Source organism: Gobius niger (assembly GCF_951799975.1).
Source record: "Gobius niger genome assembly, chromosome: 19".
Classification (NCBI taxonomy): domain Eukaryota; kingdom Metazoa; phylum Chordata; class Actinopteri; order Gobiiformes; family Gobiidae; genus Gobius; species Gobius niger.
In genome coordinates this window covers 26,222,475-26,236,142 of record NC_136870.1, presented here as the reverse complement: position 1 = coordinate 26,236,142, position 13,668 = coordinate 26,222,475, and the positions used below count along the sequence as shown (strand labels likewise).

Here is a 13,668-nt window from a genome sequence, read left to right as displayed (position 1 = left end):
GATGGATGGATGGATGGATGGTTGGATGATGGATGGATGGATGGATGGATGATGGATGGATGGATGGATGGATGGATGGATGGATGATGGATGGTTGGATGATGGATGGATGGATGGATGGATGATGGATGGATGGATGGATGGATGGATGGATGGATGATGGATGGATGGATGGATGGATGGATGGATGGATGATGGATGGATGGATGGATGGATGGATAGGTGAATAGGTGGATGGATTTCTGCCTTACTTTACAGATGAAGTCAATGTGGTGTTTCCAAGACAAGGAACAGTCTAACACCACACGCATATATTTGAAGGACATTTTGAATGGTTGATTTTCTCCAGTTATAGCTTCAGTGTCATTTGAAAGGTAAGACCAAGAGACTTTTCCCCACGTTGGCACTATTTTTTTGCCTGTTTCATTGCGTTTTTAAGGAAGATTTTAGATTTGGATAAAGCTGAACTCACGTCACGAGTGAGGGACGATACAGCGACAGACCGGTCGCTGTATCGGTCTGTCGTGGTGAAGAGGGAGCTGAGTCGGGGCAAAGCTCTCGATTTACCGATCGATCTACGTTCCCGCCCTCACCTATGGTCATGAGATCTGGGTCATGACCGAAAGGACAAGATCACGAATACAAGCGGCCGAAATGAGTTTCCTTCGCAGGGTGGCTGGGCGCACCCTCCGAGATCGGGTGAGGAGCTCAGTTACCCGGGAGGAGCTCGGAGTAGAGTCGCTGCTCCTTCACGTCGAAAGGAGCAGCTGAGGTGGCTTGGGCATCTGTTTCGGATGCCTCCTGGTCGCCCGATGGATAAAGCTGAACTGGAGTTAATTCATATTAAGCTCTTAAAGCAGTACTAAGTAACTCTTCCCCCTAGAGGCCATAAGCGCAACTGCAGGTGTAGTAGCAAGTTACGATTTTTTAATTTATTAATTGTCTTGGAGAGTAAATACTACGCTGACAGGAAAGGCGAAGGGAGAGAGGGTTACTGTGCATCCGATTATACAACGGAAATATTTTTTTTCGCTCAAACCTGGCTGTAAATACTGTTTAAAGCGACGTTAGCCCGCAGTTAGCTTTGCCCGTTAGCATGTTAGCTTCTTCTTCGTGATTTCATTAGTGTGTATTGTTTTCTCCGCACCGGGGGCAGTCAAGTTGCAAACATGGTTTTCTGGCCAGAGACACCAGGGGGCGATGAAAGACCCTCCAATCATCCCATAAACACTTGTATTACCCCCACAGGGACTACGGGAAGGATTTATTAAGGTAAATAAGTTACTTAGTACTGCTTTAAATCCCGTTGAATCTCCAGTTTGGCTTTACCAAAGTCTAAAAGGTTCTTGAAAGAAGCTTCAAATAGTCTCTCTAATGAGATAGAAGCAAAGTGACAAAAAAGCAATGGAGACAAAATGTCAAAAAAGCACAAAGAAAGCGTGAATCTGAACTGGATAAAGGCATTAGGTTAAGGCAGGGGTTAAGAAGTGTTCAAACATTTGTCCATGAATAATCTGATTCATGGACAAAGCACAGACCTGCAAAACTTCATGTAAATCTGAGAGAATATTTAGAATATAATAATAATAATAATAATATATTTAGGCCAAACATTGGACGGAATCATAACATCACGTAATATTACAGACTTTTGCAGCACTTCCCCCACGTGTTGTCGATTGGTTCCAAAACGTGACCGTGTTTGCGATCGTGTTTCGTAATACTGGTTATGTCCGAGGACTGAAGCCGGTCCTCGTCCTCGTCCTGCGTTTTCTGCTCCTGATGGTTCACGTGTCGTCGACTGCTGTCCTCGCTCGGAGCAGGTGGGGGCAGGTGGGGGCAGGAGGGGGCAGGAGGGGGCAGGATGTGCACTGACCCCCCTTTACTGCGTGTAGTAACAAAAGCAGCGGGAGGGAAGTGGGCCACGGCCTCCCCCCGGCCTCTGAGCACGAAACTGGGCTAAAGTCAGGCCGTCCACCTGCCGGGAGAGCGGAGGAGAGAGGGGGGAGGAGGGAGGGGGGAGGAGGGAGGAGAGGAGGGAGGAGAGGAGGAGGAGGGAGGAGAGAGGAGAGAGGAGGAAGGAGAGAGGGAGGAGAGAGGAGGAGAGAGGATGGAGAGAGGAGAGAGGAGAGAGGAAGGAGAGAGAGAGGAGGAGAGAGGAAGGAGAGAGGAGGGAGGAGAGTGGAGGAGAGTGGAGGGAGGAGAGAGGATGGAGAGAGGAGAGAGGAGAGAGGAAGGAGAGAGAGAGGAGGAGAGAGGAAGGAGAGAGGAGGGAGGAGAGTGGAGGGAGAAGAGAGAGAGGAGGGAGGAGGAGAGAGGGGGGAGGAGGAAGGAGGAGGAAGGAGAGAGGAGAGAGAGGAGGGAGGAGAGAGAAAGGAAGGAGGAGAGAGGAAGGAGGAGAGAGAGAGGATGGAGGAGAGAGGATGGAGGAGAGAGGATGGAGGAGAGAGGAAGGAGGAGAGAGGAGAGAGGAGGAGAGAGGAGAGAGGATGGAGGAGAGAGGAAGGAGGAAGGAGGAGAGAGGATGGAGGAGAGAGGATGGAGGAGAGAGGATGGAGGAGAGAGGATGGAGGAGAGAGGAAGGAGGAGAGAGGAGGAGAGAGGAGAGAGGATGGAGGAGAGAGGAAGGAGGAAGGAGGAGAGAGGATGGAGGAGAGAGGATGGAGGAGAGAGGATGGAGGAGAGAGGATGGAGGAGAGAGGAGAGAGGAGAGAGGATGGAGGAGAGAGGATGGAGGAGAGAGGATGGAGGAGAGAGGAGAGAGGATGGAGGAGAGAGGAAGGAGGAAGGAGGAGAGAGGATGGAGGAGAGAGGAAGGAGGAAGGAGGAGAGAGGAGAGAGGAGAGAGGATGGAGGAGAGAGGATGGAGGAGAGAGGAGAGAGGATGGAGGAGAGAGGAAGGAGGAAGGAGGAGAGAGGATGGAGGAGTGAGGAAGGAGGAAGGAGGAGAGAGGATGGAGGAGAGAGGATGGAGGAGAGAGGAAGGAGGAGAGAGGAAGGAGGAAGGAGGAGAGAGGATGGAGGAGAGAGGATGGAGGAGAGAGGAGAGAGGAAGGAGGAGAGAGGATGGAGGAGAGAGGATGGAGGAGAGAGGATGGAGGAGAGAGGAGAGAGGATGGAGGAGAGAGGAAGGAGGAGAGAGGATGGAGGAGAGAGGAGAGAGGATGGAGGAGAGAGGAGAGAGGATGGAGGAGAGAGGAAGGAGGAAGGAGGAGAGAGGATGGAGGAGAGAGGATGGAGGAGAGAGGAAGGAGGAGAGAGGAAGGAGGAGAGAGGATGGAGGAGAGAGGAGAGAGGAAGGAGGAGAGAGGATGGAGGAGAGAGGATGGAGGAGAGAGGATGGAGGAGAGAGGATGGAGGAGAGAGGATGGAGGAGAGAGGATGGAGGAGAGAGGAGAGAGGATGGAGGAGAGAGGAAGGAGGAAGGAGGAGAGAGGATGGAGGAGAGAGGAAGGAGGAGAGAGGATGGAGGAGAGAGGAGAGAGGAAGGAGGAGAGAGGATGGAGGAGAGGATGGAGGAGAGAGGATGGAGGAGAGAGGATGGAGGAGAGAGGATGGAGGAGAGAGGAGAGAGGATGGAGGAGAGAGGAAGGAGGAAGGAGGAGAGAGGATGGAGGAGAGAGGAAGGAGGAGAGAGGATGGAGGAGAGAGGAGAGAGGATGGAGGAGAGAGGAGAGAGGATGGAGGAGAGAGGAAGAGGAAGGAGGAGGAGGAGAGGATGGAGAGAGGAAGGAGGAGAGAGGAAGGAGGAGAGAGGAAGGAGGAGAGAGGATGGAGGAGAGAGGAGAGAGGAAGGAGGAGAGAGGATGGAGGAGAGAGGATGGAGGAGAGAGGAGAGAGGAGAGAGGATGGAGGAGAGAGGAAGGAGGAAGGAGGAGAGAGGATGGAGGAGAGAGGAAGGAGGAGAGAGGAAGGAGGAGAGAGGAAGGAGGAAGGAGGAGAGAGGATGGAGGAGAGAGGATGGAGGAGAGGAGAGAGGAAGGAGGAGAGAGGATGGAGGAGAGAGGATGGAGGAGAGAGGAGAGAGGAAGGAGGAGAGAGGATGGAGGAGAGAGGAAGGAGGAGAGAGGAAGGAGGAAGGAGGAGAGAGGATGGAGGAGAGAGGATGGAGGAGAGAGGAGAGAGAGAGAGGAGGAGGAGAGAGGATGGAGGAGAGAGGAAGGAGGAGAGAGGAAGGAGGAGGGAGGAGAGAGAAGAGGAGAGAGGAGAGAGAGAGAGAGGAGGAGAGAGAGGAGAGAGAGGAGAGAGGAGAGAGAGAGGAGAGAGAGAGGAAAGAGAGGAGAGAGAGAGGAGGAGAGAGGAGAGATAGAGGAGGAGAGAGGAGAGATAGAGGAGAGAGAGGAGAGAGGAGAGGAAGGAGGAGGGAGGAGGAGAGTGGAGGAGAGAGGAGAGAGGGGGAGGAGAGAGAGAGGAGGAGGAGAGTGGAGGAGAGAGGAGGGAGGAGAGAGGAGGGTGGAGGGAGGAGAGAGGAGAGGGAGGAGAGAGGAGGGAGGAGGAGAGAGGAGGGAGGAAGGAGGAGAGAGGAGAGGAGAGGGAGGAGAGAGGAAGGAGAGGAGAGAGAGAGGAGAGGAGGGGAGAGGAGAGAGGAGGGAGGAGAGAGGAGAGAGAGAGGAGGGAGGAGGGAGAGAGGAGAGAGGAGGGAGGAAGGAGAGAGGAGAGAGGAGAGAGGAGGAGAGAGGAGAGAGGAGGGAGGAGAGAGGAGGGAGAGGAGGGGAGAGAGAGAGGAGGGAGGAGGAGAGTGGAGGGAGGAAGGAGAGAGGAGAGAGGAGAGAGGAGGAAGGAGGAGAGAGGAGGGAGGAGGAGAGAGAGGAGGGAGGAGAGAGGAGAGAGAGAGGAAGGAGGAGAGAGGAGAGAGAGAGGAAGGAGGAGAGAGGAGAGAGAGAGGAAGGAGGAGAGAGGAGGAGGAAGGAGAGAGGAGAGAGAGAGGAGGGAGGAGAGAGGAGAGAGAGAGAGGGGGAGAGAGGAGGGAGAGAGGAGGGAGGAGAGAGGATGGAGGAGGGAGGAAAGTGGAAGGAGGAGGGAGGAGAGAGGAGGGAGGAGGGAGGAAAGTGGAAGGAGGAGGGAGGGGAGAGGAGGGAGGAGAGAGGATGGAGGAGGGAGGAAAGTGGAAGGAGGAGGGAGGAGAGAGGAGGGAGGAGGGAGGAAAGTGGAAGGAGGAGGGAGGAGAGAGGAGGGAGGAAGGAGGGAGGAGAGAGGAAGGAGGAGGGAGGAAAGTGGAAGGAGGAGGGAGGAGAGAGAGGGAGGAAGGACGGGAGGAGAGAGGAAGGAGGAGGGAGGAGAGAGGATGGAGGAGGGAGGAGAGAGGAGGGAGGAAGGAGGGAGGAGAGAGGAAGGAGGAGGGAGGAAAGTGGAAGGAGGAGGGAGGAGAGAGTGAGGGAGGAGAGAGGAAGGAGGAGGGAGGAAAGTGGAAGGAGGAGGGAGGAGAGAGGAGGGAGGAGAGAGGATGGAGGAGGGAGGAGAGAGGAAAGTGGAAGGAGGAGAGAGGATGGAGGAGGGAGGATGGAGGAGAGAGGGGGGAGGAGGGAGGAGGAGAGTGGAGGGAGGAGAGAGGAAGGAGGAGAGAGGAAGGAGGAGAGTGGAGGAGAGAGGATGGAGGAGGGAGGAGGAGAGTGGAGGGGAGGAGAATGGAAGAGTGAGGAAGGAGGAGAGTGGAAGGAGGAGAATGAGGACCAAGGCCAGAGTCAGGGCTTACGTAAGGTCAAGTACTGCACTTACGGAGACTCTTTGAGGATCTGGACTTTCCAACGTGATTCAACTGTTGCCGGACGAGGTCTGCGTTATCACTTTGTACTGGACACCCTCCAGCCAATCAGAAGCGAGTATTCATTAACATTAACACATGCTAATTAGTGATTCACGTGTGAAGGATTTACCGATGAGGCGTTTACATAGGATGGGTGGATGGAACGTGCACAGATGTAGAACTGAGGTTCACGTGTTTGTGAAGCTCGTGGAACAATGGCCGCTGAAACACGCGTGTTCGTCCGTGTTGTGTAACCGTCCGAGGCCGGTCCATTGTGCTCGCCCGAATCTGGAGCGAAAACGCAGTAAGTCAGTATGTCAGGGTCAGTGGGACACGACACAACAGCGGGTCGCCACTGGCAACCGCATCCAGACCGGGAGCATCAGCCGGGAGGAGGTTCACGGGAGAGGTGGAGATTAATGAGGAGTATTAAGGCTCGGAATTAACATATGCAAATTAATTGAGGGAACTTTAGTCACTCCTGCAGACGACACGCTTTACAGACTTGGACTTAAAGGAACAGGCCACCGATTTGACACTGAGATATGTTCTTACCTGAGCTTAGACGAGTTGATGAGGCATTACACTGTTGCCCTCCAGTCGAGACGCTTGATGGGGGTAATTGGTTAACCTCTTAACTCCCACCTGAACGGATCCCATTTCATCCAGTTTGACTTTACCCTAATCAAAAAGCTTCTTGGGGAAAAAAGCACCAAAACAGCCAAAAATGAGAAAACAAGGATGTAAACGCAACAAAAATGTGACAAAAATTCAACCAAAAAGTGACAAAAATGTGACAAAAATTCAACAAAAATGTGACAAAAATTCACCAAAATGTGACAAAAAATGTGACAAAAATGTGACAAAAATTCTACAAAAATTCAACAAAAATGTGACAAAAATTCAACAAAAATGTGACAAAAATTCAACAAAAAAAGACAAAAATTCTACAAAAATGTGACAAAAACTCAACAAAAATTCAACAAAAATTCAACAAAAATTCAACAAAAATTCAACAAAACATTTTTTTGTCACATTTTGTTGATTTTTGTCACATTTTGTTGATTTTTTGTCACATTTTGTTGATTTTTTGTCACATTTTGTTTGATTTTTTTTCATTTTTTTTTTCATTTTTGTCACATTTTGTTGAGTTTTTTGTCACATTTTTGTTGAGTTTTTGTCACATTTTTGTTGAGTTTTTGTCACATTTTTGTTGCGTTTACATTCTTCGTTTTTTCTCCTCATTTTTTGTGGCTGTTTTGGTGCTTTTTTCCCAAGCAGATTTTTAATTAGGGTAAAGCCAAACTGAAGAAAATGTGCTCCGTTCAGGTGGGAGTTAAGAGGTTAACCACCAATGAACACCGAAAAAACAAACATCGAATGACAGAAATCTTGCAATGCATTATTTCCTCATATTCACGTCCGTTTTCCACAACAGAAGTTTCAAACGTGTGTCTCTCCATTTAAATCTTTTCCCTCTTCGCCTGCAGCGTGAACATCTGGATAACTGTTCTTTCTCCCGCTCAGTTCTGCGGAGGTGAAGTCTGGCTCCTCCCCTCCGCGGCCCCCCGGGTGAAGAAGTGGAGCGCGGCGTCGCTGTCCCAGGAGGCGAAGGACCTGAGCCGCACCGTCCGCGCCATCATGGAGGTCGACTGTGAGTCTGGATTCGCTTAAACCCGCTCCGAACCCGCGAGGCCCTGTGTGTTCCCCCTGCAGACCCCAAGGCTGTGTCCTCGGTCCACACTATTCCCTATAGTCCAAGTGACGGGGCGTGCACATTGTTCACACACACAGCTCTTTCTTTTTAGCTGGTCACCGATATGATTTAACCTCTTAACTCCCGCCTAAACTGAGCGCTTTTTCTTCAACGTGGCTTTACCCAAATCTAAAAGCTTTGGAAAAAAAACATATAAAAATAGCGATGAAAGCGTGACATAAACTCGACAAAATGTGACAAAAACGTACCGAAAACTAGTGAGGTTTTCCTGCAAAAAAGTGTCGTAGCTTCGAAGTCTCTGAGCCGTTTCATTCTGTCCGAACACTGACCTCTTGTGGACAAACTTTATTATCGCGACTTCTCATAAACACGACTGAACCGACACGATCATGTGGAAGAGACGTTTCAAACAGACGTGTGGCAGTTTTATTATTACAGCCTGATATTGAGGTTTGATCAGATCAATCATCGGCCGATAAATAAGAGTCTTTGTAACGTGGGTCTGTGGGCGGAGCTCCAGTGGGCGGGGCCTCAGTCACCTGCAGCTCTGCGGCTAAAGGCAGTCACGTGACCAGATGCTACTTAAAGAGGCTCCAACGCAGTGTTTCGAAGTGTTTCAGAAAGAGCGATACAAACTTTTTTTTTTGGCCATGACTAGCAAAAACCTGATCAAAAAAGCAATGACAAAGTGAGATCAAAAGTTAAGAAAATGCAACAAAAAGTGACAAAAAACGTGTTGAAAACTAGACATGACAGAAAAGCAACAAAAGGAGACTTAAAGAGGGGGTATTATGCTTTTTTCAGTCACATAGCACCAGTCTATATCACACTACAATGATGAGCAAACCTCCTGTTGGTCTGTAAATGCAGTAAATTAGAATAACTGCCTTGTATAAAATGTCTCTCTCAAAATGGCTGTAGTGAATGTCTTGAAATAGGCCTCTGTCTCTTTAAGAACCTCTGAGCCTTTCCGACACGCCCCCTCCACACGCTGTCTGTGGCATCAGTGGGGAGGGGGTTCTGCTGAGGAGCAGTGGTTGGTTACTCGGCTGGTGACGAAAGCTCGGAGGCGTCTCCAGGAGGTGGGGGCGTTCCTAGGAGGACTCAGGCAAACCTATCCCTAAAATCAGAGTTTTTACAGATTACTCAAAAATATGTGAATGTGCCAAGGCAACACTTCAGGCATGTTTTTAATGAGGGAGTGACATGATAACATGATGTAAAGCTTGAAAAAGTAAATTTTGGACAATACCCCCCCTTTAAAAATGTGACCAAATCGCAACAAAAAGTGACAAAAACTTAGCGAAACCCTGACAAAAAAGCAATGAAAAAGTAACCAAAAGGTGACATGAAAAAGAAAATGATACAAAAAGCAACAAAACAGCAAAAAAACAGACAAAAACAAGACAGAAAAGCAACAAAAGGAGACTTAAAAATGTGACCAAATCGCAAAACAAAAAATGACAAAAACTTAGCGAAACCCTGACAAAAAAAGCAATGGAAAAGTGTGAGAAACCAGACAAAAAAGCAACAAAACAGAAAAAAAAACAGACAAAAACAAGACAGAAAAGCAATAAAAGAGAGAAATAAAAATGTGACCTAAATGCAAAACAAAAACTCGACAAAAAGTGACAAAAACCTAGTGAAACCCCGACAAAAAAGCAATGAAAAAGTGACCAAAAGGTGACATGAAAAAGAAAATGATACAAAAAGCGACCAGACAAAATAAGCAATAAAAGGACTTAAAAATGTGACCAAATCGCAACAAAAAATGACAAAAACTTAGCGAAACCCAGACAAAAAAGCAATGAAAAAGTGCGAGAAACCAGACAAAAAAGCAACAAAACAGCAAAAAAAAACCAGACAAAAACGAGACAGAAAAGCCACAGAAGAGAGAAATAAAAATGTGACCTCGACAAAAAATGACAGAAACTTAGCGAAACCCCGACAAAAAAGCAATGAAAAAATGACCAAAAGGTGACATGAAAAAGTGTGAGAAACCAGACAAAAAAGCAACAAAAAAGCAACAAAAAAACAGACAAAAACAAGACAGAAAAGCCACAAAAGAGAGAAATAAAAATGTGACCTAAATGCAACAAAAAGTGACAAAAACTTTGCGAAACCCCGACAAAAAAGCAATGAAAAAGTGACCAAAAGGTGACATGAAAAAGTGTGAGAAACCAGACAAAAAAGCAACAAAACAGCAAAAAAAACAGACAAAAACAAGACAGAAAAGCAACAAAAGAGAGAAATAAAAATGTGACCTAAATGCAACACAAAAACTCGACAAAAAGTGACAAAAACTTTGCGAAACCCCGACAAAAAAGCAATGAAAAAGTGACCAAAAGGTGACATGAAAAAGTGTGAGAAACCAGACAAAAAAGCAACAAAAAAGCAAAAAAAAAACAGACAAAAACAAGACAGAAAAGCCACAAAAGAGAGAAAGAAAAAAAGTGACCAAATCGCAACAAAAAGTGACAAAAACTTAGCGAAACCAGACAAAAAAGCAATGAAAAAGTGTGAGAAACCAGACAAAAAAGCAATGAAAAAGCAAAAAAAAAACAGACAAAAACATGACAGAAGAGCAACAAAAAAGAGAAAGAAAAATGTGACCAAATCGCAACAAAAAGTGACAAAAACGTAGCGAAACCCCGACAAAAAAGCAATGGAAAAAGTGACCAAAAGGTGACATGAAAAAGAAAATGATACAAAAAGCGACATAAAAATGTGTGAGAAACCAGACAAAAAAGCAACAAAACAGAAAAAAAAAACAACAGACAAAAACAAGACAGAAAAGCCACAAAAGAGAGAAATAAAAATGTGACCAAATCGCAACAAAAAGTGACAAAAACTTTGCGAAATCCCGACAAAAAAGCAATGGAAAAAGTGACCAAAAGGTGACATAAAAAAGAAAATGATACAAAAAGCGACATAAAAATGTGTGAGAAACCGGACAAAAAAGCAACAACACAGCAAAAAAAACAGACAAAAACAAGACAGAAAAGCGAGAAACAAAAATGTGACCTAAATGCAACAAATAGTGACAAAAATTCGACAAAAAGTGACAAAAACCAAGCAAGCAATGACAAAGTGACCTAAAAAGTTAAGAAAATGCAACAAAAAGTGACAAAAAACGTGTTGAAAACCAGACAAAAACACGACAGAAAAGCAACAAAAGGAGGCTTAAAAATGTGATCAATTCGCAACAAAAAGTGACAAAAACTTAGCGAAACCCTGACAAAAAAGCAATGAAAAAGTGACCAAAAAGCGACATAAAAATGTATGAGAAACCAGACAAAAAAAGCAACAAAACAGCAAAAAAAAAAAAAGAGAGAAAAGCAACAAAAGAGAGAAATAAAAATGTGACCTAAATGCAACAAATAGTGACAAAAACTCGACAAAAAGTGACAAAAACCTAGTGAAACCCCGACAAAAAAGCAATGAAAAAGTGACCAAAAGGTGACATAAAAAAGTGTGAGAAATGAGACAAAAAAGCAACAAAACAGCAGAAAAAACAGACAAAAACAAGACAGAAAAGCAACAAAAGAGAGAAATAAAAATGTGACCTAAATGCAAATGACAAAAACTCGACAAAAACCTAGCGAAACCCTGACAAAAAAGTGACGAAAACACGACAAAAAGTGACAAAAACCTAGTGAAACCCTGACAAAAAAGTGACGAAAACACGATAAAAACGCTTCAAAAATGTGACAAAAATAAGGCAACAAAGTGACAATCAGTTTTGTAAGTCTTAGCTTTCAAATGAGGCGTGCTCTCCAGTCGAGAAGCTTTTACTTTAGTTTATTTGGTCGGGACAGTGCACGTTAACGAACACGCCACGCCGGATTGTAGCCTCGAGCTAATCTCCATCCGTCGTCCCCCATGAGCGCTCTCAAACATCCTGGCCTATTGTACATGTTTTTAGCGGTAGAGGAAACCTACACGGATCATTTATCCAGTCAGGGGTGGACTTTGGGACACGGCCCGGGTGTTACTGTGACCGTCCTGCCCGGTTTGTCTAAAACGTCCCTCTCTCTCCCTGTCCTAGCTCTGACCTTCTGAGACCGGCCGATTCCACCGGAGAAACACCTCCCGCCCGCCTGCTCCTCCGCTCCAGCATGAACCGGCCTTTACTCACTCTCTCTGACCGCGAACCAGAGACCGGACAGGAGGCGAACCCGTGTCTAACGCAGAGAGCGGCTTCATGTCCCGACTCACAGGCTCTAGAGCTGGTTTTCCTCGTCCGTCTTCACACTCTCAGGGGCGTGTTCAGGTTAAGAAACAGACAGAGGAGATGCCCATGTACTGAAGCTATGAGCAAATGATGTTTCAACACTGCCCCCTACAGGAGCTGTTCGTTTTACGGTGCCGTTAAATGATACCAGGATCGGAAAAAAACATGAGGTTCTACTGGTATCGAAAGCAAACTTATATCTTTACATCCAGGTTTTTATGCTGGTCCAGGGACAGCATGGGTGTTTCAGTCAATAAATGATTTTTTTTTACCCCCATTTTTGCCCAATTTTTGTTTTTTATTTTTTCCCTTTTTTGCCCAATGTTTACACCATTTTCCCCATTTTTCAAAACAATATTTTTCTTATTTTTTGTCCCATTTTTTTCTTGTTTTCCCACATTTTTTCCCTCAATTTTGCTCATTTATATTATCCCTATCCCCCCCATTTTCCCCCAATGTATTTGCCATTTTCCCCAAAGTTTGCCCAATTTTTCCCATTTTTAAACACATTTTTTCTTTTTTTTCTCCCCCATTTTTTTCTTGTTTTCCCAAATTTCCTCCTCATAATATTTTCCCTTTTTACCCCCCAATTTATTCCCAATTTTTCCCATTTAAAAAAAAAAATCTTTTTTTTTTCTTCCTTTTTTCCCAATTTTTCCCCTTACTCTTTATTACTTATATTTTCCTTATTTCCCCCCATTTCCCCCTAATTTATTCTCATTTTTTCTAAAGTTTGCCCCATTTTGCCCATTTTTTAAAACAATATTTTTCTTATTTTTTGTCCCATTTTTTTCTTATTTTGTCCCATTTTTTTCTTATTTTCCCAAGTTTTTTCCCTCAATTTTGCTCATTTATATAATCCCTATTCCCCCATTTCCCCCAAATTTGTTTGCCATTCTTCCCAAAGTTTGCCCAATTTTTCCCATTTTTAAACACATTTTTTCTATTTTTCCCCCCCATTTTTTTCTTGATTTCCCAAATTTCCTCCTCATTCTTTATTACTAATATTTTCCCTATTTTCCCCCAATTCATTCCCAATTTTTCCCAAAGTTTGCCCCATTTTTAAACACATTTTTCCTTTTTTTTTTATCCTTTTTTCCCTCAATTTTTTCCCCTCAGTCTTTAATACTAATATTTTCCCTATTTCCCCCTATTTCCCCCCAATTTATTCTCAATTTTTCCAAAGTTTGCCCCATTTTCCCCATTTTTAAACACATTTCTCTTATTTTCCTTCCCCATTTTTTTTCTTGTTTTCCCAAATTTCCTCCTCATTCTTTATAACTAATATTTTCCCTCTTTTCCCCCAATTTATTCCCAATTTTTCCCAAAGTTTGCCCCATTTTTAAACACATTTTTCCTTTTTTTTTCCTTTTTGTCCCCAATTTTTCCCCTCAGTCTTTACTACTAATATTTTCCCTATTTCCCCCCATTTCCCCCTAATTTATTCTCAATTTTTTCAAAGTTTGCCCCATTTTCCCCATTTTTAAACACATTTCTCTTATTTTCCTTCCCCATTTTTTTCTTGTTCTCCCAATTTTCCCCTCATTTGTTTCCTCATTTACCCTTTTTTTTTTTTAAAGAAAATACTTCCTTATTTTTGCCACAATTTCTCTCACTTTTTCCACAAATTATTCCCAATTTTTATTCACATTTCCTGCAGACACTATATTGGAGATCATTGTCCTGTTTTCTGGTTCAGGATGACACTTATTTTCATACAGGTATCAAAGTATCAGTATCGAAGCATCGTTAAAGTACTGGTATTTGGAAACTGTCTATGGAAATTCCAGGAGGACTTTAACTTTAACACGCCCCTGTTCACGCCTCCATCTCCTCCTCCGGTCTGTGAATACATCTCCCTCCTCTCTAGTTACTGTCGTGGAGCAGCAGCTCTACTCCGAGCTCCTCTGTCATCACTGGTCTCAGTAAAACCATCATCATGAACATATCCAACAGATACTCCCCTCTGTTCTC

General features: G+C 45.3%; 1 protein-coding gene across 1 annotated transcript in view; it reads left to right on the top strand.

Moving 5' to 3' along the window:
• stxbp4 (syntaxin binding protein 4) overlaps positions 1-13,668 on the top strand; it is a 59,572-nt gene that overhangs the window by 38,464 nt on the left and 7,440 nt on the right. Inside the window, exon 20 of the mRNA XM_079576899.1 lies at positions 7,234-7,397. Within this exon, the coding sequence (XP_079433025.1) occupies positions 7,234-7,397 (164 nt within the window). The remainder of the gene's footprint in view (positions 1-7,233; positions 7,398-13,668) is intronic.